The sequence below is a fragment of the Heloderma suspectum genome, chromosome 3 (assembly GCF_057233095.1).
Source record: "Heloderma suspectum isolate Gila_16-S chromosome 3, 16-S_ref, whole genome shotgun sequence".
In the NCBI taxonomy this organism is placed as follows: Eukaryota; Metazoa; Chordata; class Lepidosauria; order Squamata; family Helodermatidae; genus Heloderma; species Heloderma suspectum.
In genome coordinates, this window is record NC_139460.1 from 216,520,060 (window position 1) to 216,542,712 (window position 22,653).

The 22,653-nt window shown below is 44.7% G+C and overlaps 1 protein-coding gene across 2 annotated transcripts in view; it reads right to left on the minus strand.

The window, feature by feature from the left end:
• Window positions 1–21,872, minus strand: part of DNAJB12 (DnaJ heat shock protein family (Hsp40) member B12) — a 41,502-nt gene extending 19,630 nt beyond the window's left edge. Inside the window, exons 1-4 of one of the 2 annotated variants that reach the window (XM_084845588.1) lie at window positions 21,673–21,862; window positions 15,439–15,613; window positions 10,314–10,459; window positions 3,378–3,563 (exon numbers count right to left, since the gene is read on the minus strand). In XM_084845588.1, the coding sequence (XP_084701714.1) occupies window positions 3,378–3,563; window positions 10,314–10,459; window positions 15,439–15,613; window positions 21,673–21,805 (640 nt within the window). In that variant the 5' untranslated portion in view covers window positions 21,806–21,862. Of the gene's footprint in view, window positions 1–3,377; window positions 3,564–10,313; window positions 10,460–15,438; window positions 15,614–21,672 lie in introns of both variants that reach the window. The other variant, XM_084845589.1, reaches the window with a different exon arrangement.
• Window positions 21,873–22,653: the final 781 nt, after the last annotated feature.

Below are 22,653 nucleotides of genomic sequence, written 5' to 3' on the forward strand. Positions count from 1 at the left end.
ACTCTACTGATGGGGTGGGACACCCCTGCTCCTGGAAATCTTCCCCCTCCCCAACTCTTCCGGGCTAGGCTCCCATGAATTTGTCATACACCTGTTACTATGGAGGCTTCCCATTTTTAAGGGACATTTAGTGCTTTCAAACAGCTGGGCTGGGGATTGCAAGTGGAAGCCCACAAAAAAGTTATCAATAGGTTAGAGAGCCAAAAGCTTTGGGAAGCTGGAGATCGAAGAGTACATGCATCCGTTTGGTTCTTAGTGTGGGTTTCCAAGGTGCCTTTGAAGGCCAGCCAGCTAGTAGCCCAACAGGCACACGGGGCTTTTGGGCCTCCAGCTCTTTTGGCTGCACAAATGCTTAAGACACATAGAAGAGGTGGAGACATGTTTGTACACGTTTGTGGATGCTTCGGAAACTGAACATGCACTTGCCCCCTTTGGTCTTATGCTGCTGCTCAATGAATACTTTTGTTGTCCATCTGTGTGGCAATTTTGGGGAAACATTGATTGACACAGTATTTGCTTTTCTCTGAGATGCGGTAATGATAAGTTCCCTAATGCCACATCTGTACACAAACTGGAGGGTTATTTATTAGCTCATAAATGTGTATATTACACATTGACTTTGATGCTATACAAACAATAAATACTTTTTTAAAGTTGTCTTTTCCATTTGTTATTTCAACTTGGCTACAGTATTAGTGGTATCCTCGTTGTCTCTTTCATGCCCTGGGAATTTGGTAATGCCTACAGTGGGTGCCACAGGGTCTCTTTCAATTAAATGTGTAACTGTTTTATAGCAAATGTCTTCAAAACTAATAAAACTTTTGCAAAGACCTGGAATTTTCTGGCTCTAGGATAGAGTACAAGAGAGTAATCTTCCACACTTGAAAAGACAAGCACATAGAGAAGTTAACCACGGTCATTGTCCAGACAGCACAGAGCACTAGCAACTTGCAGCTGTTATTTTTGCATTAGAGCAGAGATGACAGTTCCACTCAATTCCTGGGTTGCAATGCCCCTGTTTGTGGCATGCAAAACATTCCACTCAAAACTAGGAAGCCACAGAGGCCAGGTTCAGCAGTGGGGGCTCACTGATCACAAACGCCAGCCAAGTGGCCAGGAAAAATCACAAGCCCACAATCACTAGGAGCCATGGTGACGTAAAGGTGGTCTTTTCAGAGTTCTGTACCCATTAATAATCACATTAAGATGCACCTTTTGGGGCAGAGTCTGCTGCCAAACTGGAACTGAGTGAGCCTAGTTTCACGGCATTGGTGTAGGTTCAAGTCCCGGTACAGGTCATTTCAGAACAGAAGGTAGCAGGTTGTAGGAACCATATCAGGAAAACGGGCTAGAACACCTCTCCCTGCTATGCTAGTTTTCTATACGAGGGGAACCTTTTTATAAGTAGGCACACCCAGACATGCAACCCCCCTGACTCCCACCTGTAATTACACGTGATACTGCCCAGGAACATTCTTACCAGCTCATCCATTGTCTGTGTGAACTAGGCCCAAGAGTTTCTTTAGTACTGGCTTAGGCAAAGGGTGGGCAACTTGTGGCCCTCCAGAAGTTCTGGCCTACATCTCCCATCAGACACCATACAGACCAGCATGGCCACTGGTTTGGATGGCTTTAAAAGGAGTTTAGACAAATTCCTGGAGGAAAAGCTATCAATGGCTACTAGTCTTGTTGTGAGGATAAAATGGAGAGGAGAATAATGTAAGCTGCCTTGGGTTCCTTGCAAGAGGAAAAAAGGCGGGATATAAATGCAATAAATAAATAAAATAAGTCTTGATGGCTATGTGCTACCTCTAGTATCAGAGGCAGTAAGCCTATGTACACCAGTTGCTGGGGAACATGGGTGGGAGGGTGCTGGTGCACTTGTGTCCTGCTTGAGGGTTCCCGGTCGACCACCGGTTAGCCACTGTGTGAACAGAATGCTGGACTAGATGTCCCTTTGCTCTGATCCAGCATGGCTCTTCTTATGTTCTTATCAGGGCTAGCCAGCATAACCAATGGTGAGGGATGATGGGATTTGTAGGCCAAAACCTCTGGAGGGACACAAGATGCCAACTCCAGCTTTAGGCATTGTGAGCCCCACGGAGTGGTTTCCTGTAACCTGCCACCCTCCATAGGTTGAGATTTCGCTAAAAGAAGCAGATCAGATCAGTCCCTGCTGGCTGACAGGAGAGCCTTTGAAATCATTTGTAGAAGGGGGAAACTGAGCTGCAGAGTGAAGGACTCCAGGCTGAGCCCTTCGGATTTTATTCTCCCAGCCAGGCGCCTTCACATCTAGCTCACAACCCTACCCACAAAAGCAGACGCAACCAGCCAAGGACAGTTCAGCCTACTTTTAAAATGAGGGTGTCCTGTGCCACAAGCAGAGCGCACATACGCTGCAGACCAGGGACCTGAGCAGCAACTAGTTCCAAAGGACTCAAGCGAGAGAGCCAAGCCACATGCTGCAGGGAGGGCAAGCTCTACCTAACACCGCTAGCCCTCCAGCCCTCTAGCCAATTTGATCCAAAGGACTTGGCTCCAAGTCTAACCATTGGCCACCATCTTGAGAGAAATGCTGGCCCTTCGAGAAGACCCTCTCCCTAAGCTCTGCAGGACCAACAAGGGGAGCCAGGAGGATCTCCAGTCTACTGGACTGATGCTCTGTTGGGTAGACAGGAACTGATCTTCCCTCCCCCATCCCTTATACCCACAGGGAAGGAAAGCCTATTCAGCCTTCCCCAACCTGGTGCCCTCCAGGTCTGTTAGACCTATAGCTGGCTGAGGGATTCTGGGAGTCGTAGTCCAATACAGGCTGCACTACAGGTTGGGGAAAGCTGCCCTATTTCAAGCGTGCAACTGGTCCAGTGGGAATCTTTTTTTACTCAAGGGCTCCATTCTCAGCTGCAAGGCACAGATATGAAACAGCACTGGGGCTAGGCTGGAGCTACTTCGGGTCAGGTCACACCTGTAAGGAAATGCAGCAGGTTTATTGGGTCAGAATGCTTTTCATTTCCTTGCAAGGTTGGACAGGAGGGGAAGGAGGCTTCTGTAAAACAGCAACCTCTTTCCAAAGTGGCTGTAAAGGCAGATACCAAATAGCCAAGGGTCCCAGAGAAACGCATCTCCAATGACGCCATTTGCTTGAAAGTCTGGTTGTTTGTCTAACAAGTGGAATCTATCAGCACATCTCATAGCTTTGTAAGCCAGATGTTTCAATCAACAGTGGTCAACTAGACGGGACAAAGAGGGTTATCATGGCTTATCCAGGCCATGCTTCGGTTCTGACATGAGCACAAGGAGGGAAGTCAGCTGAGTGATACCCTGCTGCCTTCATGCCCTCCCAGCAGCCCAACCAGATTTAAAATGATAAGGCTTACTAGAAGGAAAACCACCACCAAAGAACATATTGAAGAGATCCTCAGGAGAGATGTCGGCCTCAAACCCTCGGTTGAAGTCTGTAGGGCCATGCCCGTGCCGTGTGGGACTGACTTTTGCATCTCCAAACTGGTCATACTGCTTCCTCTTCTCGGGGTTACTCAATACTGCATATGCATTACCAATGGCTAAAATGTAAGAAAGAAGAAAGCGGTCATATTATGTCCCCCAGCAATAGCTAATGTCATGTGGTGGCCAAGAGGCAGCAAACCAAAATGTCCCCAGTTCATCTCTCACCTCGGACATCCACTCACCAGGTGGTCTTGGAGAACACAATCCCTTTCAGCAGTAATGCAAATCTACCCTACAGGGTTGTCGGAAGGATTACTGAAACAATTCATATCAAGTACCTTGAGCACTTAGGAAAATGCTATTTGAATACAGTAATAGCAGCAGCTCTTCTGTCTGCTTTCTATCTTTATCTAGCCCATTTAGAAGTTCTTGGAAAAATGGCCATCCTCCCATATCAGCCTGCGCATAGTTTTAAGATCTATTTAGGAAGCCTGTTACATGTCCCCCCCCAAGCAGGAGAGGTTAAGTTGGTGGGAACACGGGACAGGGCCTTCTCCGTGGCAGCACCTCGACTGTAGAACTCCCTCCCTAGGGAAGTTAGATTGACTCTTTCCTTGCTTAGTTTTGGGGGGGGGGGGTTAAAACTTTCTTCTCCCACCTGGTGTCTGAATGATTTTAAATGTAATTCTGTGTTCTGCTTTTAAAGATGTTTTTTCCCTCCTGTTTTAATTGTTTAATATGTCATTTATTATGATATTGTTTTATATGTTTTAAGTCATATGTCGCATTGGGGGGTGTTTTGGGGCCAAAAGGCAACTAATGAATAATTTGATAAATTCATTTCATATCATTAATTTATTACATTTTTATGCTGCCCAAAAGCCAAAGCTCCATGGGCGGTTTACAAAGATTAAAACCCAATATAAAACACAATATAGCAACATAATCTGTACCCAACATACAAAAATAGACCCATTTTGGACCCCCCAGACACAATGTAAAGAACAGAGAGGGAGCACTAAGAGACACGGGCTGCGACAGGCAGTAGCCTGCCTTGCGGTAGGCCGCTAGCTCAATTAGATAAGACAAAATAAAATGTAAAAGGCACCTGGAGGATAAATGCATGCGAAAGAAGGATTGTGTCTTCTTGTATAAAGGCCTTTGGCTGAATTCTCTTTGTCATGTGATCATCACAGTGACAACTGGTGCACATCATTTATACCAGGGGTCCCCAACCTTTTTGGACCCATGGGCACATTTGGGAATTTGAGACTATGCTGTGGGCACCAACACAAAATGCCTAATCAGTGGATTGCTGCTTTGGTGTTTATCTGTCGCGACTATGGATCTTAGGCTGCATCTTATTTAGCAAAAACTTTTGTTTCGTGTCTATTAAATGTCTCTTTAATAAGGGATTGTCTAATTCAGCTAACTGCTGGCAGCGCAATACAGTGAATGCTTCTTTTAAACATATGTTTTGGCAATGTTCAATAGTTGCTTCTTTTTGGCAGAAGGTTATTACACAGATACATTTTGTACTAGAACAGTCTTTAATAATCACTGATGTACACACTCTTTTAAATTATTCATGGTAATTCACAAATGGTCAGAATAAATGGATTCTCTGCACCCTTTGGACAGCTAGAAGATATTACTGATATTACAACACTGGAAGATAAACACTCACCTCCTATAATGCAATAGATTGAGGACCTTCAGTGCTTTCAATATCTGAACCGGTGGCATATAGACACCACCTTCAAATGGATACTTATTTGAATATTTGGTCCATTTTTGTTGAAACCCACATATAATTGCTAGAAAGCTGTATGTATTTCATACATATCCATGTATGTGTATTTATAAAATAGGGAAAGTTTAAAAAAATGTATTCAGGTGCTCACAAGTACCATGTTGGGGACCTATTCACAGTTGCCATTGAAAGTGCCTGCAGGCGCCATGGCACTTGTGGGCACCACGTTGGGGACCCTTGGTTTATTCTGTGATCAGTCACTGACCATTACTGCTTTTGCATCAGATAACTATAGCCCAGGGGTACAGAACTTCAGGCCTGGGGGCCAAAGCCAGCCCTCCTGGGGGCCAAAGCCAGCCCTCCTGGGGGCCAAAGCCAGCCCTCCTGGGGGCCAAATCTGGCCCTAAGGGGTGCCCCAGATGGCCCCACCCCCTTTCCCCCATCCACCCACCCACCATTTGGTGATTGCCCAGTTTTTGTGCAGTTTTTCCATATTCTAAAAGGAGGAAATGCCTCTCCTAAGGCTTAGAGTTACTGACAGTAAAAGCTTTAAGCTAAAAAATGCTGGTACTTAGGGCAATTGTGTCCCTTCCCCTTTTGCCTTCAGCCTTGCCCACCTCTGGAAGCCCCCCCCCCCCCCAGCTGCTTTGAAATGGAATTCGGCCTTTGGGCTGAAAGAGGTTCTGCACCCCTGCTGTAGCTCAACCATTATCTGCAGCACTTCAGATAATGGGGACTGAGTATTCAAAAGCTCTCCCCAAAAAGAATTGTCTGCATGTCCAGAACTAGCATGTCAAGGAAAAGGCTCTAACCCAGCCTCCTCCCTGACTTGCTAGTCTATAAGGTGTAGGGAAATTTTAAACATCATCATATACATGAGGGGGAATTCACACATTTGATCCACTACCTGCTGTCTGAACTGGTAGTCCAGCAACTAATAAATTAAATGAAGCTGTTGCTTCTGTGTTTTGTCCTTTACCCTAAAATGGAATCAAACATGGAAGCCTATCATATGTTAGCTTTTTCTTGTTACAAATGTGAACTTGTCCAAAGCTATGGTTTTCCCAGTAGTAATGTATGGCTGTGAGAGCTGGACTATAAGGAAGGCTGAGCGCCGAAGAATTGATGCTTTCGAACTGTGGAGCTGGAGAAGACTCTTACGGGTCCCCTGGACTACAAGGAGGTCAGATCAGTCCATCCTAAAGGAAATCAACCCTGAGTGCTCATTGGAAGGACAGATACTGAAGCTGAAGCTCAAATATTTTGGCCACCTAATGCGAAGAGAAAACTCTCTGGAAAAGACCCTGATGCTGGGAAAGACTGAAGGCAAAAGGAGAAGGGGACGGCAGAGGATGAGATGGCTAGATAGCATCATCGATGCAATGAATATGAACTTGAGCACACTCTGGGAGAGAGCGCAGGACAGGAAGGCCTGGCGTGCTATGGTCCATGGGGTCACGAAGAGTCGGACACGACTGAACGACTGAACAACAACAACAAAAATACCTCAAATACTACTTTAATCAAACTGTAGCTGAATGTACAGGTTCATTTAAGTGTGACAAGAAACTGTATTCACTAGAAAAGATGTTTTGAATCCACTGGTCATGGATCCAACTGTCCCACTGAAATCAACGGGACCTAAGTGACAAAAATGTTTACACTCAGTCACACTCAGGCCCCATTGAAGTAAGTTAGGTTGTCTCCAACCCTTTATATTTTATTTTAGTGTCACATTCTGGCCTTTTACAGATAACTTTTCTCTTGCTTCCGTCTTTTTCCCTTCCTTCTGCACATCATCCCTGAAGAGTTACATTTCTGTTGAGCCACCAACTTGGTCCAGTCATGATGAATTACTTAATAATTACTTTAGAAAAATGCCTTCATGCTGGCAGATATATTTTAATAGCTAGGAATGCAAACAAAGAACATTACAGAGCAAAACTTATTCCAAAAACTGTGGCACAATTCAGGTAAAAAAATGGTGAATAAAAGCTCTGCAAGTGCCGGATATAAAGGCAGGATATAAATGCAATCAATCAATCAATCAATCAATCAAAAGTGCCTAGGGAACAGAGGCTACCTTAAGTGATGTTGTCACTATGGAAAAATACCAAAACCAGGTCCATCGCTATTGCCAGCTCATCTCCCTGTAACCACCTTTGCTCTACTTTGGTTGCAATGTCATCACTCGTACAAATTGTATTTCTTTTTTCTTCTATCTGATGTCTTTATTTCTCAATTTAATTCTTTCTCATTACAGGAAACTGTCCTTGATTCCATGTTCCTCTCCATAGTTCTCAGATGTTTAAGACTGATTGACACTTTTATGGCTAAGTCGTAGACACAACACTGACAATCCCATAGCTTTATAATGAAACCTGACTAGAAGAGTGAACTTGCAAGTTGCAAACAAAGTGAAAAACCCTAGGAACTAGATACGTATAATGGAAGAATTCTTAGTTATCTTTAAGGCCAAAGAACAACTGTGTCTCCAAAAATTATGTTTGAACAAACTGTACTCATTTCGCATTTGGTTTTGAACTTTCAGAAGGTAAGCTGTAAGATTTTTTAATTTGGTCTGCCTTTCAATAAGGGTTACACTTTTATTGAAATGAGGGTTCCTCAATGTCAACTGAAGCCCAAGTCTTCAGAATGGGTTATGCTAACTTTTAAAAAGTAATTAGGCGACCAAAATACCTGATTTACCTTTATGAAAATTGCCATATTCTTAATGTTGTTAGTCAAGTTTACTGAGGTGAACCACTATCAGTGGTTCTATATTCTGATCCAGCAAAGCAAGTCTTGTGTTCTTATAACCTTACTCCAAGAATGAAGAGAAATATGATTTATTAAAACAAGGTCTGAAGGCAAAAATGTTGCACTTATCAGCTGTCACTGAGAAATGGAACACTAAAGTATCAAGTGATGTCAGTGACATAAAATTATTAACCAAGACAGTTCTTGAAAAATTGTATGTCTCTTTCCACTCTCCACAGCCAAAGCGATGAACTTTAGCGGGCATGTGGGTGCTAACATAGGAAGGATAAAGGGAGCAATGAAATGAGCTTAGGGAAAGATAACCTCCTGGAAGAGGACCCTGTTAAGGAGGATAAAGTGTTATCTTGCTTCATGCCCCATCATTGTGACATGCAGCTCTGGGTAAAGCCTTCAGTAAATATGACAATATAAAGTCTACAGGTGAAGAAATCTAATTTTCGCCACTCTGAAGAACACACTACTGGAGGAAGGTTTTATACCAGGAGAGAGTTGAATGTCTAGACAAGTGCAATTTTAATCTCATCCCAACACATATGTCACCAGACCCTTTTACTGTCCATTGAAACAGGCCTAGATTTAGGACCCAAAAGGGACTGAACAGTCCCCACTGCAGTGTTTACTGCTGCATTTTATGTCCCAAACCTAACTTTGAAAAACTGACACAGTTTTCCAGGTAACACACCCTTAATTGTTTTACTCAAACGATAACTCTCTGATAGTGATTAAGTTCGATTCTGAAAGTTGTGGTGATTTTCTTTTTCTAACTTGAACCACATTTTGCTCAGTTAATAAAAATAGAAACATTCGGTTTTAATTCTGTGTTTGAACCCTCCTCATATGATACTTTCCAATTATGATTTATAATAGGAAGAAGCTGTTAAGAGCACAGAGAGCTAGTCTCACCCTCTTAAAATGTGGGCACAAGCTTAACTCTCTTCTACTGAAATCAGTGAGAGTTGCAGCACAATCCGATGCATAATTTCTGAAAAAACTCTGTGTTCAATGGGGCTTACTCCCTAATAAGTCTGTTTAGGATTACAGTCAATAACCTGGTTTGCACGTAATGACAACCCATGGCTTAAACAACCCGTGGGTTGCCGTGCACAAGTGGGAAAGAGTAGGCGAGCTGTCTCCTACACACCACTTCCACTTTTAAACAACAACCTATGATTGGCTAATTTGTAGGTTATTAGTGTGGTATCTGAACCCAGACACTTTGGGTTGCTCATGGGTTACACAACCCAGAGTTAATCCATGCTTTGCTCTTAGGTTAACTTTGAGTCGTTTAACTCACAAATAACTCAGAGTGTCCAGGTTCAGTGTCAGTGTTAACAAACCTAGAACAGGGTGTTTGTAGGCTGTTTACAGAAGCTGGAAATGGCTCCCACACAATGCATGACCCAGCAGTTTGTTGGTTAATTAACCCAAGAGTTGCTGCTGAACACCGCTTTTACGTGTGAACAGGCCTTTACGCTGCTGTACTATGCATGTCTACTCAGAAGAAAGTCTCATTGGTAAGTGGGTATAGGACTACATTCTGAAAGTGCCAACTATAACCTCTCTTGACAGGGTTGTTTTAAGGGAACAGGAGGGCTTTGGATCCAAGGCTTCCCACAATCTGCCCCTTTTCACCCTCTACCACTGTCATAGTAGCGACAGGGGAATGATGGTGGTGGAGCTTTCTGCCCCTGCAACAAGGAGGTCTCCAGCAGCAGAACTCATTCTCCACCTGCAGACCAATTGCTGCAGTGAGAGGGGGAAGGCTGCAACATGCAATCGGCCCCTCAACTGCCCTCTCCAGGAACTTAGGATTGCTCCCTTCATTGATCATTTAAGTTTGCATACAGAATTGGTTGAGCACAAGAAGGCTCAGTTAACTAGCTGCTGTAGTTTTCATTTCAATGGCCTACACACATAATTCAGGCACTTTTGGTTCAACCTACATTCTCAAAATAGTTGTGAGAATTGGCATTCCTCTCTGTTGAGCACAGATCTATGCGGGAGCAATATTTGTGTTCAGAAGAGATGTATCTGAGCCACTGATGTGCTATGCAGCTCTGTCTATAAGCAGCCGTAAGATGTGGTAGAAGAGTCTCTGAATCAGATTCATATACGAGACAATAAACCAGCTTTTTACTTACATATACAATTGGATTTTTAAGTGTTTGCAGTGACAGACAATACATAATAAATAACCCATCCCACTCCTTTTCCAGTACTTCAATGCACCTCGGCCCCAGAACCCTAACCCTCACCAGTTGACTTCTGCCACCCCAAGCTACCAGTTTCACAGTACGATAAATTGGCTCATGAAACAAAAACTACATTTTACCTTTAAAGGCCTCTGTAGCACCCGGCGCATGATTCTTATCAGGGTGAAATTTCAGCGCTAATTTCCGGTATGCTTTTTTCAAGTCTTCATCAGAGGCATCTCTGCTCACACCCAGAATTTCATAATAGTCTTTACACTGTTTCACTCTAAATGTTGAAGAGATGAGCAGACAAAAGCAGTTAATGCAAGTTGGATATTCCACTTACAAGGAGCAAGTTGGATATTCCACTTGCAAGTAGGTAGTTTAACTATCCATTCTCCCCACCTCTGCCTCACAAATTAAAACTCGTGCTAATACTGTCCTCTAGTTTTTACTCCCTTAATGGTTTCACAAGTATTTATCAGTACTTTGTCATTAACCAGGGCATCAATTCAATTTTTAATTTCCCGTCAGAGGTCCAGTCAGCCAGCTTAACAATACGCTACTCACCTTCATCGAACAGCAGCAGCTATCCCCCCCGCCCCCGCAAGTACTAAGTTGCCAACTGCACTTGTCCTTCTCTCTTCTAGCCTTCAAGTGCTACTACCCCTTTAAGGGTAGTAGAGAGAGAAACGGAGCTGTGGGTGCACCTGGCGCAGCACTGACCGATGTCAAAGGGTCAGTGTTTCACAAACCTTTGAACTGGGTCTCCTGTTAAACTTCTCTACACGCTGCCAGCCATTTCTTTAGCAGGCTGCTGCACATGAAGAGGTCTGTGGACTGCTAATCCAACCAGTCCTGATTTCCCCCTCAAAATAAGCCCACTAGGGAAGAACCTGATGGGGCTAGACACTGTGATACGTTCCCTGCATTTCTGCAAGGGGTTTACTGCAAAGCTAAACTTCCGTGGCTGGGAAGAAAGTCTCTCTCAGTCACCCGACTGAGCATCCTCAGGCTCCATCCACGGAAATCACTCAGGGGAATATAGCCTTTACAGTAATGATTCAGAAGACAACTGCCCGCTCCCCACATTCTGCTGCCTGCACGACTGCTGATCCTAACTGCCTCACCCCGCAACTCTGCTACAGCAACATAGCACAGTAGAAACCTAGGAAGCTGCCTTATACCGAGTCAAACCACTGAGCCATCTAGCCCAGTATTGCAGACCCTGTCTGGCAGCAGCCCTCCAGGGTTGCAGGCAGGATTCCTTCCCAGCCCTACCTGGAGATGCCAGGGATTGAACCTGGGGCGTTCTGCAGGCAAAGCAGGTGCTCTACCCACTGAGCCAGGGCCCCTCCCCAACAGCAGCACTGCTTCTGCCTCTTCTAGCCTTAAAGAAAGAGTTCTCAAGCTGTGGGGCAAGCTAGAAACCGGCAGTGCAGGCAGAATTCTGCTAAATTATTTCCACGCTAGGGTATGGATGCCTCTGAAAACACAGTCCAGCCCGTCCACTGATTTCTATGGGCCCACGTGCTTTGCTGCACCCACGGAGACCACCTCACCCTTACAGACTTCCTCATGCATCTCAATTGGATAAGGAGAGCTGTTTGCTTGTGCAGGAAGTCTGGCCGCTCCACTGTAGTGAATGAGGAAGACTGCAGATGCAAGAGCACCATGTGGAGCTCAGGGTGAGAGGGCAAGCATACTCTCATCACCGACTCTCTGATTTTTATGTTATTTTTTTTATAAGGCGAAACCAGGGACTGAACCTGGGAGTTTCTGCAAGCAAGGCTTATGCTTTTGCACTGAACTATATCCCCTCTCCAAGAAGATTCAATCTCCCGTGTGCAGGGATTTCTGGCCCCTTTCTGCCTGCATCACAGTGATATATATTGAACGTCAGGACATCACATTTTGATGGGTACGTAGCTTCACCAATGTCACTTATGGGAGCGATCTAAAGCACTGGTCCTTAAATATCAGGATCAACCCAATGAAAATGCTGCCACCAAGTGACACAAGCCTGCATTACACCAATGTCACTTATGGGAGCGATCTAAAGTGACACAAGTGATCTAAAGTGATCCAAGTGACACAAGCCTGCATTCACCAATGTCACTTATGGGAGCGATCTAAAGCACTGGTCCTTAAATATCAGGATCAACCCAATGAAAATGCTGCCACCAAGTGACACAAGCCTGCATTACACCAATGTCACTTATGGGAGCGATCTAAAGTGACACAAGTGATCTAAAGTGATCCAAGTGACACAAGCCTGCATTCACCAATGTCACTTATGGGAGCGATCTAAAGCACTGGTCCTTAAATATCAGGATCAACCCAATGAAAATGCTGCCACCAAGTGACACAAGCCTGCATTACACCAAAGAAAAGAATTCAGAAAACGGCTTGACTGCACTTTACCCAGAACCCATCTTTAGACATGTGCAGTTAGCTTCAAAATCCAGGTCGACACTAAGAATAACATCTCATATAAAGAAGTGATCTTCCTCTCCAATTCAAACCAAACCGAATGGTATGAAAGGACTATTAAAAGCAACAGAAGGTTAAGGTTTTAATTTACAAGAAAGCAACATTTAACTAGACTAGCAGTGCAATCGCAATTCAATACATGTCTACTCAGAAGTAAGCTCACTGACTTCAATGGGACTTACTCCCAGGCAAGTGTGTACAGGATTACAGCTGACATCTGAAGCCACATGATACAGTTCTACTCCTGACGCTAAAGATCTGTCCCTGAGCACTGCCTGAATTGGAAATCATCTGCGAGTCATATGTAAGCCCCTGTGCATTCTCTGGAGGAAGAGTGGAGTTCAAATGCAAGAAATAAAATGTACCCCGTGCTCCCCAAAATGCATGAGAAATAATCAGTCCCCATAATAGAAATAAAAACCACAGAGATCCAACCTTTAGATCCTAGCTTACTTAAATTTTAGTTGTAAGGTTGATAAATGAGTCATCTTTGATAGATCAGGTGAGCAAGGAGTCCCAAAGATATGGGCTCTCCCACAGGGCATGTCCTGCCATCCTTTGCACATCATCTCCTCCCATATGATCCTGCCCAGGTGCTAAGATCATCAAAAGAATCCTACTCCAACTTCTGTGTTATCGGATGTCAGGTTGGCAAGACCTTTTCAGTGGTAGCACCTTTGTTGTCGATCTCCTTCCTCAGAAATGTTCGGCAGGCTTACTCTGGATTGGTGTTTAGGAAGTCAGGGAAGACTGTTAGGCTCTGACAAATGTTTAGAGAAACTATCCCTCCCCCCGCCCCCCAGGCTGAATCAAATAATTTTATGCTGCTCTTACAGATTTTTACAACTCTGTATTTTTATTGCTTTGTGTTATAGTTCTCATTTTAGTGGGTTTCTCTTAGACAAGCCTCCTTCTGTTTCTGTTGGAATTTGTCTGTTCTATTGGCTGCATTTTAGAGATCTGCAGAATAAATATTTTTATAGTCCATGAGTATTTTAGAGATCAGCATAATAAATAAATTATTATTACAGACCATACTCAAAGGCGCTTTTGGATTGTTTTCCTTTTTGATGTTTTGTGTGTACAGTGCCTTTCCTCTTGGTTTTCTAGTATTTTAGTGACTGCATCCTTTATTCACTGCTATATATATTGCATTCAGCCCTGAGGGCTCTTTTGAGCCATGTGGAGTGGTATCAAGTTTGAAAACAACATAAAATAAAGGTAAAAAAAATAAAACAATACACTCTCCATTGGTGGAACTGCAGGGTCTTCAGTAAGAGCAGCCCTGCTGTTGCCTACTGTCATGATAATGCATACAAAGGTAAACATACAGGCCTCACCACCATAGATGTTGCTCCTCATTCTTATAGATCTGGTGCTGGCAACAGGGTGCCTGTGCGTGCCACAATACCCCCCGACATTCACCCCAAGGTGCCCACCAAGCCCCCCTGCCCTCCCAAGTTTTAGGGTTTTTTTAAAATTTAAAAAAATTACCTTCGGCAGCAGGAAAGCAGATCCCAGGCCTCCAGCCACCACACCCTCTTTTTTTCTTTCCCCAGCACGCCTCTGGAACCCATGTGTGCTCAGACCATTCTTTGGAAAGGAAAAGGGGACAGTTGGAAGCCTGAGCTCTGCTTTCCAGCATGGCTAGCCAGTGAGCTGGCCAGCTAAAACTTTAAAAAGAATGAAAGGAAAAAGAACCTTGCCACTGCCTCGAAAGCTTTGGGGGCTAGGGGAGGAGCAATTTTGTGGGCGGAAATGGGGACCGGCCTATGGAGAAAAGCAGCAACCAGGGGTCTTTGCCTGGGCTTTGTGTGCATTGTGCCTGTGTATCGGGGGTGGGGGGGAGGTAGCTGTGCATTTGTGTGTTTTGGTGGGAAGGAGTTTTGCATCTCTGTGTGCTTGTTTGTGGAGGGGGTAATTATGCCTCTATGAGTGTGTGTGTGTTCGTTGGGGGATGCTTAGTTTTGACTCTGTGTGTGTAGTATTATTGCGGGGGAGGGGGGCAGTTTGCCTGTGTGTGTTTTGCCAGGTGGTGGTTTTGCGTGCGTGTGTCTGTCTGTCTCTGTTACGGGGGGGGGGGGGGTTCTCTGACCATCACCAGTTTTCCTTCTGTGAAATGGGTATTTGGTTGTGCTCTGCGAGGGCAAATATGGCTTTCAGGGCTCTGACCCAACATCTGCCTTATACTCAAGTTTCTTGGGCAAGTTAGCTTATCTTTTGTGCCTAGGCGGGCCCCCACGACAGCCATTTTGGGGTGGTGCCTATGACAGTGTCTCACCAGCAGGGGACCAGTGACAAAAGTCCCCTGTAGCTTCTCCTTTTCTTCACCACTGCAACCTATTTGTTCACTTGCCTCTTGTTCTGGCCCAGACAATGACGGTGCTGAGGAGGAACAACAGATGCCGCTGCCTACTTGCTCCCTGGCTCTCTGTCAAGCAAGCAAGTGGTAGCAATGATCAGAAAGCGGATGAGGTGCAAGGGCACCTAGTGACAATGGCAGTGAGAGACAGAGTCACTGAAGGAAGGGGACCATTGAGGGTGTCTTGCCCAAAGCCCCTCAAAAACCTGGAAGTGGCACAGAACTTACCTCTACCTTCAACTGTGGCTGAAACATTACTCTGCAATAATGACTAACCACAGAGATCCAACCTTTAGATCCTAAAGGTTGGAAGTGGCACAGAACTTACCTCTACCTTCAACTATGGCTGAAACATTACTCTACAATAATGACTACCTGATAGATAGTCAGAATTGGAATTAAGCACTTACCTCTTAACTGCATCTACCTGATCCTGAGTGTAACCTTTACTGATATCACCACCTGCCTCTCCATTGGCTGAAGTGAAGTCACCACTCATTTTTCTACGGTTGGGGTTTGTGGATTCCTTGGTCTGGGAATGGCCATTTGATGACTGTTCACTCTTGGTGAGGGAGTCAAGTAGCACTACAAGGAGGAAAACACAGTGTTGAGTCAAATTGGTTCCCCCCTTCCAAAATTTCCATTTCATTCGCAGTTGCTACCAAATGTTCTCATAGTTCCTCCTCTATCCCCTCAGCCCCGGACACTTTTCTGGTCCTTTTCCACAAAGCTTCAGTACCAAGAAACTAGAGCTGGCTGAGGTATCTAGTCTTATATCCAGATATATCCAGAACACCATTTGATACAAATCATCTGCTTACTCATCGCTTCATGTATGCACATTTAATGTACATTTGCCACCTAAGAGAAAGCAAGGGAAGATGCTGCAGGTCACTAGAGAGTGCGAGGACAAAAAAACAAAAACCTCATAGACGAATGATCACCCCCTTTTCGGTTTATGTAAAGGAAAACTTTAAAGTAAAAATTCAAATTAGTGAGCAGCTTACAATACTGTCCGATTTGTTTATAAAATATTTCCTACTCACTTTTGCAAACTAGTCAGACAATCAGAAGAGCTCATGTTAAATATCAATTATGTCATACAAGTCAAAACATCTAAGCAAAGCCACTTTGGGGAGAGGAGGGGAAGATAATTCCCAGAGTCAATGGGCACCTCAATCCTAAGCTTGCCTTGTTGCATCTACCTGCCACGCTGTCAACACTTCTGAAGAATCAGCACTCAAATGTGTGTTGGCATAGAAAACCTAAAGATTAGTTCAAAAGGATTTTTTTTTTTTTTGAGTAGGGAGACAGCTTACTTTAAGAAATCAGGAGAACATTTATTGAAAGAAATCCTAGAGACAACTACAAAGAGACATATGTATATATTGTTAAGCAGATAATTCTATAGCTAAAATCTTACATTGATGCCCCTCAGACCAAATAATGAAACTTCTATGCAAATAAGGTTGTCTCCAAGTACAATATTGGGTAGGTAGGCTAAACAGCATCTCTTTTCTTGGCAAGATTTGGCTTTGTTTGGTAGCACGCACTGAAGACACACTATTGGATCCTTAGGTCATTACAAAGCATTGCATGTATTTGACCCTCCTAGTTAAAAGTATTGGAAGTATCTGAATCCCTTGAAATTGTACCAACGAGTTACTATTCCTCAGGCTCCATGTAGGTAAAACTTTGTTAGTTTTCCATTCTGCCAGAATTAAAGCACTCTGTATTTCAAAATTTGCAACCTTCCACAATACTCTTGCAACTTGCTGCTTACTTATGGTGGATAGTGATCGCCCATAGATGGTAACTGAACGGCATAAGCCAAATGTTTGTTGTCCCTCTCACACCCCCAAGTCTTAAAGGGTAGGAGCCTTTCAAGCTAAAAGGGGAAGAAGCGGAGCTATGTGGGTAGCTGACTCTATGTTGCTCACTAGCAGAGGTAGCTCAAGGAAGCAGAGACTGGCTGCCCCCATGTCAATCTCCATTTGAGTTTTCCTGGCCCTCTCCTTCCTTAAGAGATGCCATCCCTGTAAAAGCAAACAAAGAGAAAGCATTGCATTCAAGGCTTGACATGGTAATAGCATAGCCATCTCTGATGCAGCTTTCTCAAATCCAGAGTCCAAGGTAGGCTGTAGCAAAAAAACAGTTCCTCTATTCAGACTCCCACTGGGGGAAGGAATGAACAAAGCAGTCAATATCCAACAACACTTCCCTTAAGCTTCTGGGCCCAATGGAAGTAGCTAGGGTTGCCAACTATTGAACTCTGTTGCTGTGCCTTTAACAGCAACATAAATGGGTGACAAGGTCTATCTCCATGCTGTGAAACACCTCACCCGCTGATTTTTGTACACTAGCATTCCCCAACCTGGTGCCCTCCAGATGGTTTGGACTTCAGCTCCCATCAGCCCCAGCCAGCATGACCAATGGTCAAGAATGCTGGAAGTTGTTTAAAATGTCGGGAGGGCACCAGGTTGGAGAAGGGTGCTGTACACGAAGCTCTTGTTAAAGGGACAAGAGTGGACCAGATTTTTTTTCTTTCTGGGCAGCACCCCTTTGACTAATAAAACAGATGCATCTGTTTTCCTGGCTTTAGTGAATAAAGCCCGGAATAAATAAAGGCCTGGCATAGTGGTATGAGCAAAAGACAGTCAGAAGATGGTCAGTAAGTGCTCACTTTCAATTATGATCACAGTATGTTACTTCTCAAATACTGTCATACTACCTTCCCCCTGTCTGAGTTTTGCTTTTTTTCCCCCAACCCCCTCCCCTCCCTTTTCCTTTTGGGTCATGCCTTTTAGATTGAAAACCTGAGGGAAGGCTGTCTTATTATTAATCTTTGTATGTCACTCTAGGAGACTTTCTTGGCTGAAGCATACAATAAAAATGCTGTAAATAAATATTCATACTGCTATATGCTTTAACTTTGGCTAGGAAAGAAAGTTCCCTTTCTACGTCTAGACAACTCCATATAGGTTTTGAATGGGATCTAATGAAGACTGCAATGTGCTCCATAACGAAGGGTGGATTCTAGCAATTTGTCTGATCAGCATTTATAAGACAGGCATTATGGATATGTCCCCTGTCCCCAAATTTAAATCCCATATCAGCCATTCACTTGGTGGCATTACCTTGTTGCCTGTCTCCTTCATCTGCAAATGGGACTAAAATTATCTACTTCACAGGAGTAGTTCTGAGGAGGAATGTGATACACACTGTAAGGGATTACACACCCTAAAGAGGCAATTCACAATTGAAAAATAAGTTAAGTGTTTATTGCAGGCAGGTGTTATGCAAGCAATTGGAACAAGACTGACCTACAGCTCTCTGCACTGCAAGTTCTCTTCCGCCCTATCCAAGATTTCAACAGTGGTTTTCTTCATTCAGAACAAGATATATAATTATACCTTTAGACTATAAAAGATATAAAAGACGCCTTAGTAAAGCCTTAGTTTCATTGGGTTTCTTTTCTGTCCTACTGACTCATCTTCAATTAGGGAGAATTAAGTTAAAAAATGTTGTGAAAGAATGCCAGAAACAAAAAAGAAAGCGGACAGACTTCCCCAACAGAAAAACACTATGATGTTCAACTGCTTATGACTTCCAAGACTAGCCTTCCCCCCAACCTAGTGCCCTCCAGATGTGTTGGACTACAACCCTCATCATCCCTAGCCAGCATAGCCAATGTCCTTGCTAGCTTGGGGATAAGGCTATCAATGGCTACTAGTCATGATGGCTGCATACTACCTCTAGCATGAGAGAGGCTGTAGCTCAGTGGGGGAGCACCTGCTTTACATGCAGGAGGTCCCAGGTTCGATCTCTGGCATCTCCAGGAAGGGCTAGAAGAAGTCCTGCCTGAACGGTGGTGAGCCACTGCTGCCAGTCAGCGTCAAAAATACTAGGCTAGATGGACCAATGTTCTGACTAATGTCCAATGTTCTGACATAGAAGCTTCCTATGTTCCTAGAGTCAGTATGCCTTTGTATACCAGTTGCTCGGGAACACAAGCGGGATGGTGCTACTGCAGTCGTGTCCTACTTGTGGACTTCCCACATGCAGCTGGTTGGCCACTGGGTGAACAGAATGCTGGACTAGATGGACCCTTGGTCTGATGCAGCATGGCTCTTCCTATGTTTTTACATCTGAAGGGCACCAGGTTGGGGATGGCTGTCCGAGACACTTCAGCTAAAATCAGTTATTTCAATGGTATCCTGTCTTTTGTTAGGGGCTAGATCCTCCCTGAACCTCATAAAATTTCTAGAAGGAAAGCACTTTCTCCTAGGAATTAGCAATGAAGCCCACATGTGGACTGCCACATCTCTCATCACATGTAGATTCTCATAAGCGTACACACAACACACACACACATGGGAAACTGCAGTTGGCCATGTCTTCCCAGTTTGTGTACACCACAAGTACATATGGCAAAATCTGTGAATGTACAATCATCACACAGGAATTCAAACGTTCTTATATAAGGCTAAGCTGAAGGCTGGAGGGATTTTTCTTCATGACAGATTTTAACCAGCTGGTGATTATCTGAGAAGCAGGGCAGGAGGGGAAAGTTTGCCCACTCCAAGTGAAAGCAGAAAGCACCTCAGACCATCATGTAATCAACCCTGACTGGCTGAGATTACTCTGTAGGAAGAAGCAGGCCTGGTTTAAAATAAATACAATGAACTGATTTGGGGACAGCCCCCACGCCCCCGCAACTATTTTCAGGCCTAAATAATGTGAACATGTGAACATTCAGTACAGTCCTATTTTGTTAGGTACTTGTATTTCCATCTTTCCTAATTGAAGCTCTTAAAAGGTCTCCTGATATTTCTTCATGTTCTCTCAAGGCTGTTAATCAAAGTTGTTTGTATGTGTTTTCATCACTTTATGGTGGAAAGCTTTGTCTGAGAGCTAAGGTGAAAGACATGTGAAAAAGCAGTAACGGCACACTTGAGGCTATGCTTGCAATATTTTTGAGTTTCTCCACATCATTTCACAGGAACTGTATAAATTAGCAATTCTTCATAGGATTTCAACTTCTCCTACAAGAAGGCGTGTGTTTTTAACAGCTATATGACAAACAGAAGTTCAGTAGATCTATCTTTCCCCAGAGATGGAGCAATAGGAAATGTTGCACCTGTCTCTACAACTTAGAAAGACAGAAAAGGTGGCAACCCTGATTCTATGTCACTAGACAGCATTTCTTTGGCTTCTCCATCCACCAAAGAAAACTGTACTGCAAAAGTGGGGCATCAGATGAGGGAGAAGGGCACAGAAGGCACAGAAAGAGAGAGGAAACAGCTTGAAGCAAGGACTATGTATTTCTGAGTGGTGTAGCAGAGAGCTTCTGTGCTGTGACTAAGGGTAAAATCCAACATAAGTCAAAAACCAACATAAGTCCTACTTAGATTAGACCCACTGAAATAAATGGGACATGAATCAGAACTAACTTAAATTCCATTCATTTCAATTGGTTTACCCTAAGTAGGACTTAAGTTAGATTTTACCACAAGAAAACAGAAGGTGATTATAAGGAGGGGCCAAAAACAATAGTGCTGATGGCAGAGAAAGAGGGAAAGGGAAGCTGAGGCAAATAACCACAAGGCAGAGACGGTGCTGCCATCTTGGGTGAAGGCTAGACAAGTTGATTGGAAGCAAAGGGCTAATGAAGGAAAAGACTAGGCAACTGAGGACAAGCACTGTGTGGGGAAGTGTACAACAACTTCAGGACATAAGAATCATCCTGCCTGGATTGAACCAAGGATCCATATAACCCAGCATCCTGTTTCCAACAGTGTCCAGCAAGATACCTCTGTGAAGCCCACAAGCAGGGCATGAAAGCAGTAGTCCACCCCTGATGTCTATCCCCAACACCTTGTATTCAGGAAACAGAGCATCCCCAAACCCAGAGGTTCCATTTAACTACTATGGCTGATGGCTGTACATTTCAAACCACTGTATGGAAGGTGGGCAGTCATTTTAAAACAAGGAAGGGAGTAACCTGGGGGGGGGGTGCATGCTTAAAACCGTGGGGGAAAGGGAAAGCAACTACCACAGGTGCAAGAGTGACTTTAGGGAAGGGGCTGGGAAGCATGATGTGGAGAAGCTGGGTCAAAGAAAGTCCCAAACCAAGGCCTATAAAACACATAAAGCAAATCATAAATATTTGGGGAGAAAAGCCTAAACATGTCAAATATGAGAAGGCAACAGAGTAAGGGGGATCTCTACAGGGTGGTCGAGGGGGATCTCTGCTCGGTCAGGGAATACCGGGGCGGGGGGGGCATTTCTATCCCCCTAGATGTGATGTTGCCCCCTTCACACGAGGCGCAATGGCTTCTGGGAGCTGTAGTCTCCAAACTCGGGTTGGCGAAGGCCATCGCCTCACTCCTCTCGTCCAAAACACGAAGCCAGCTTTCTCAGCCGGGACTCCCATTACTGCCCGCGCCCGCAAAGAAGACTTCCTGGAAGACTCGCTTCACAGCCCATATTGCCCCTTCGCAACCGACCAGCGGGGGACTTCAAGTCCCATGGTGCCCCGCGCCGCCACAGCTCGCACGCATGCGCAATGCAGGTGAGAGGTCAGGCCGGCCGCCACAGGCCCCGGCCGCTCCGGGTCTCCCCCCTCCTTTAGTCCCGCTCACCGCGGACCCGCTGAGACGGGTAGAGGCGCTGCGCCTTCTCCAAGAAACGATGCGCCTTTTCAGTCTGGCTGGCCTTGATGGCGGCCACCGCGATAGCAATACAACGCTCCGCCTCGTCCCTGTTGGATTCCATGGTGGCGGCGGCGAAAGGCGGCGGCGGCGGCGCACAGTGATTCCGTCACCCGATGATTGCGCAGCGTCCCCTGCTGGAATCTCCCTAATTGTGCGGTCTATAGACTCTACCGAACGGTTTGTGCTAGCTGCGATGTTTCTGGTCGTATTAATCAGAATAGCCGGGCACTACGGGTGATGTGGGAAGAAGACGGATGCGCCCATGAGACAGCCAAGGAAATAGCTGTTGTCATTAAATCCAAGTGTTTGCCCGAAGAGCGGGGAGAATAAAAGGAAACCTATTTCCAAGTCATCAGCATTAAACTATGTGAAATTCCAAAAGTCATGTTGCTGCAATACTTCCATTAGGCCAACCAAAACATCCCACCCCGCCCCCCGCGAATGTGCAAGCTTTTGAGTTCCCCAGATCTCTTCTTCAGACAGATGTTTGAAAGGTGGGGGAGGAAAGGGGAGGTGACTAGATGTTGAAGTCACTTTGTCTGCATGTCCAGACTAGTTAGTCCCAGGTGTAGTATGGAAGGAGGAATCTGCAGGTCAGCAGATCATGTGATGGTTACAGGAGGAGGGCTTTGCTCTCCCTGTTTACGCTGGGAAGAAAGCGGGATGGGGAATGTTCCATCCTCCAGTTTGGGGAATATTAAGTCCAGCAGTTCTCAGGGGTGTTTTCCTTCCTGGTCAAAGCACACTGGCTCCTTTTGTCGGTGGGCCTGACAGAGAAATTAGGCAGTCTTTATATTTACAAAGCAGGAGTAGATGCATGCTGTATGTGATCAAGTTTGGTTACAATTGTAGTAGCCATATCGGGGGTCAGACTAAGTAGCCTCATGCAGTCTCATGATTCATGTTCTT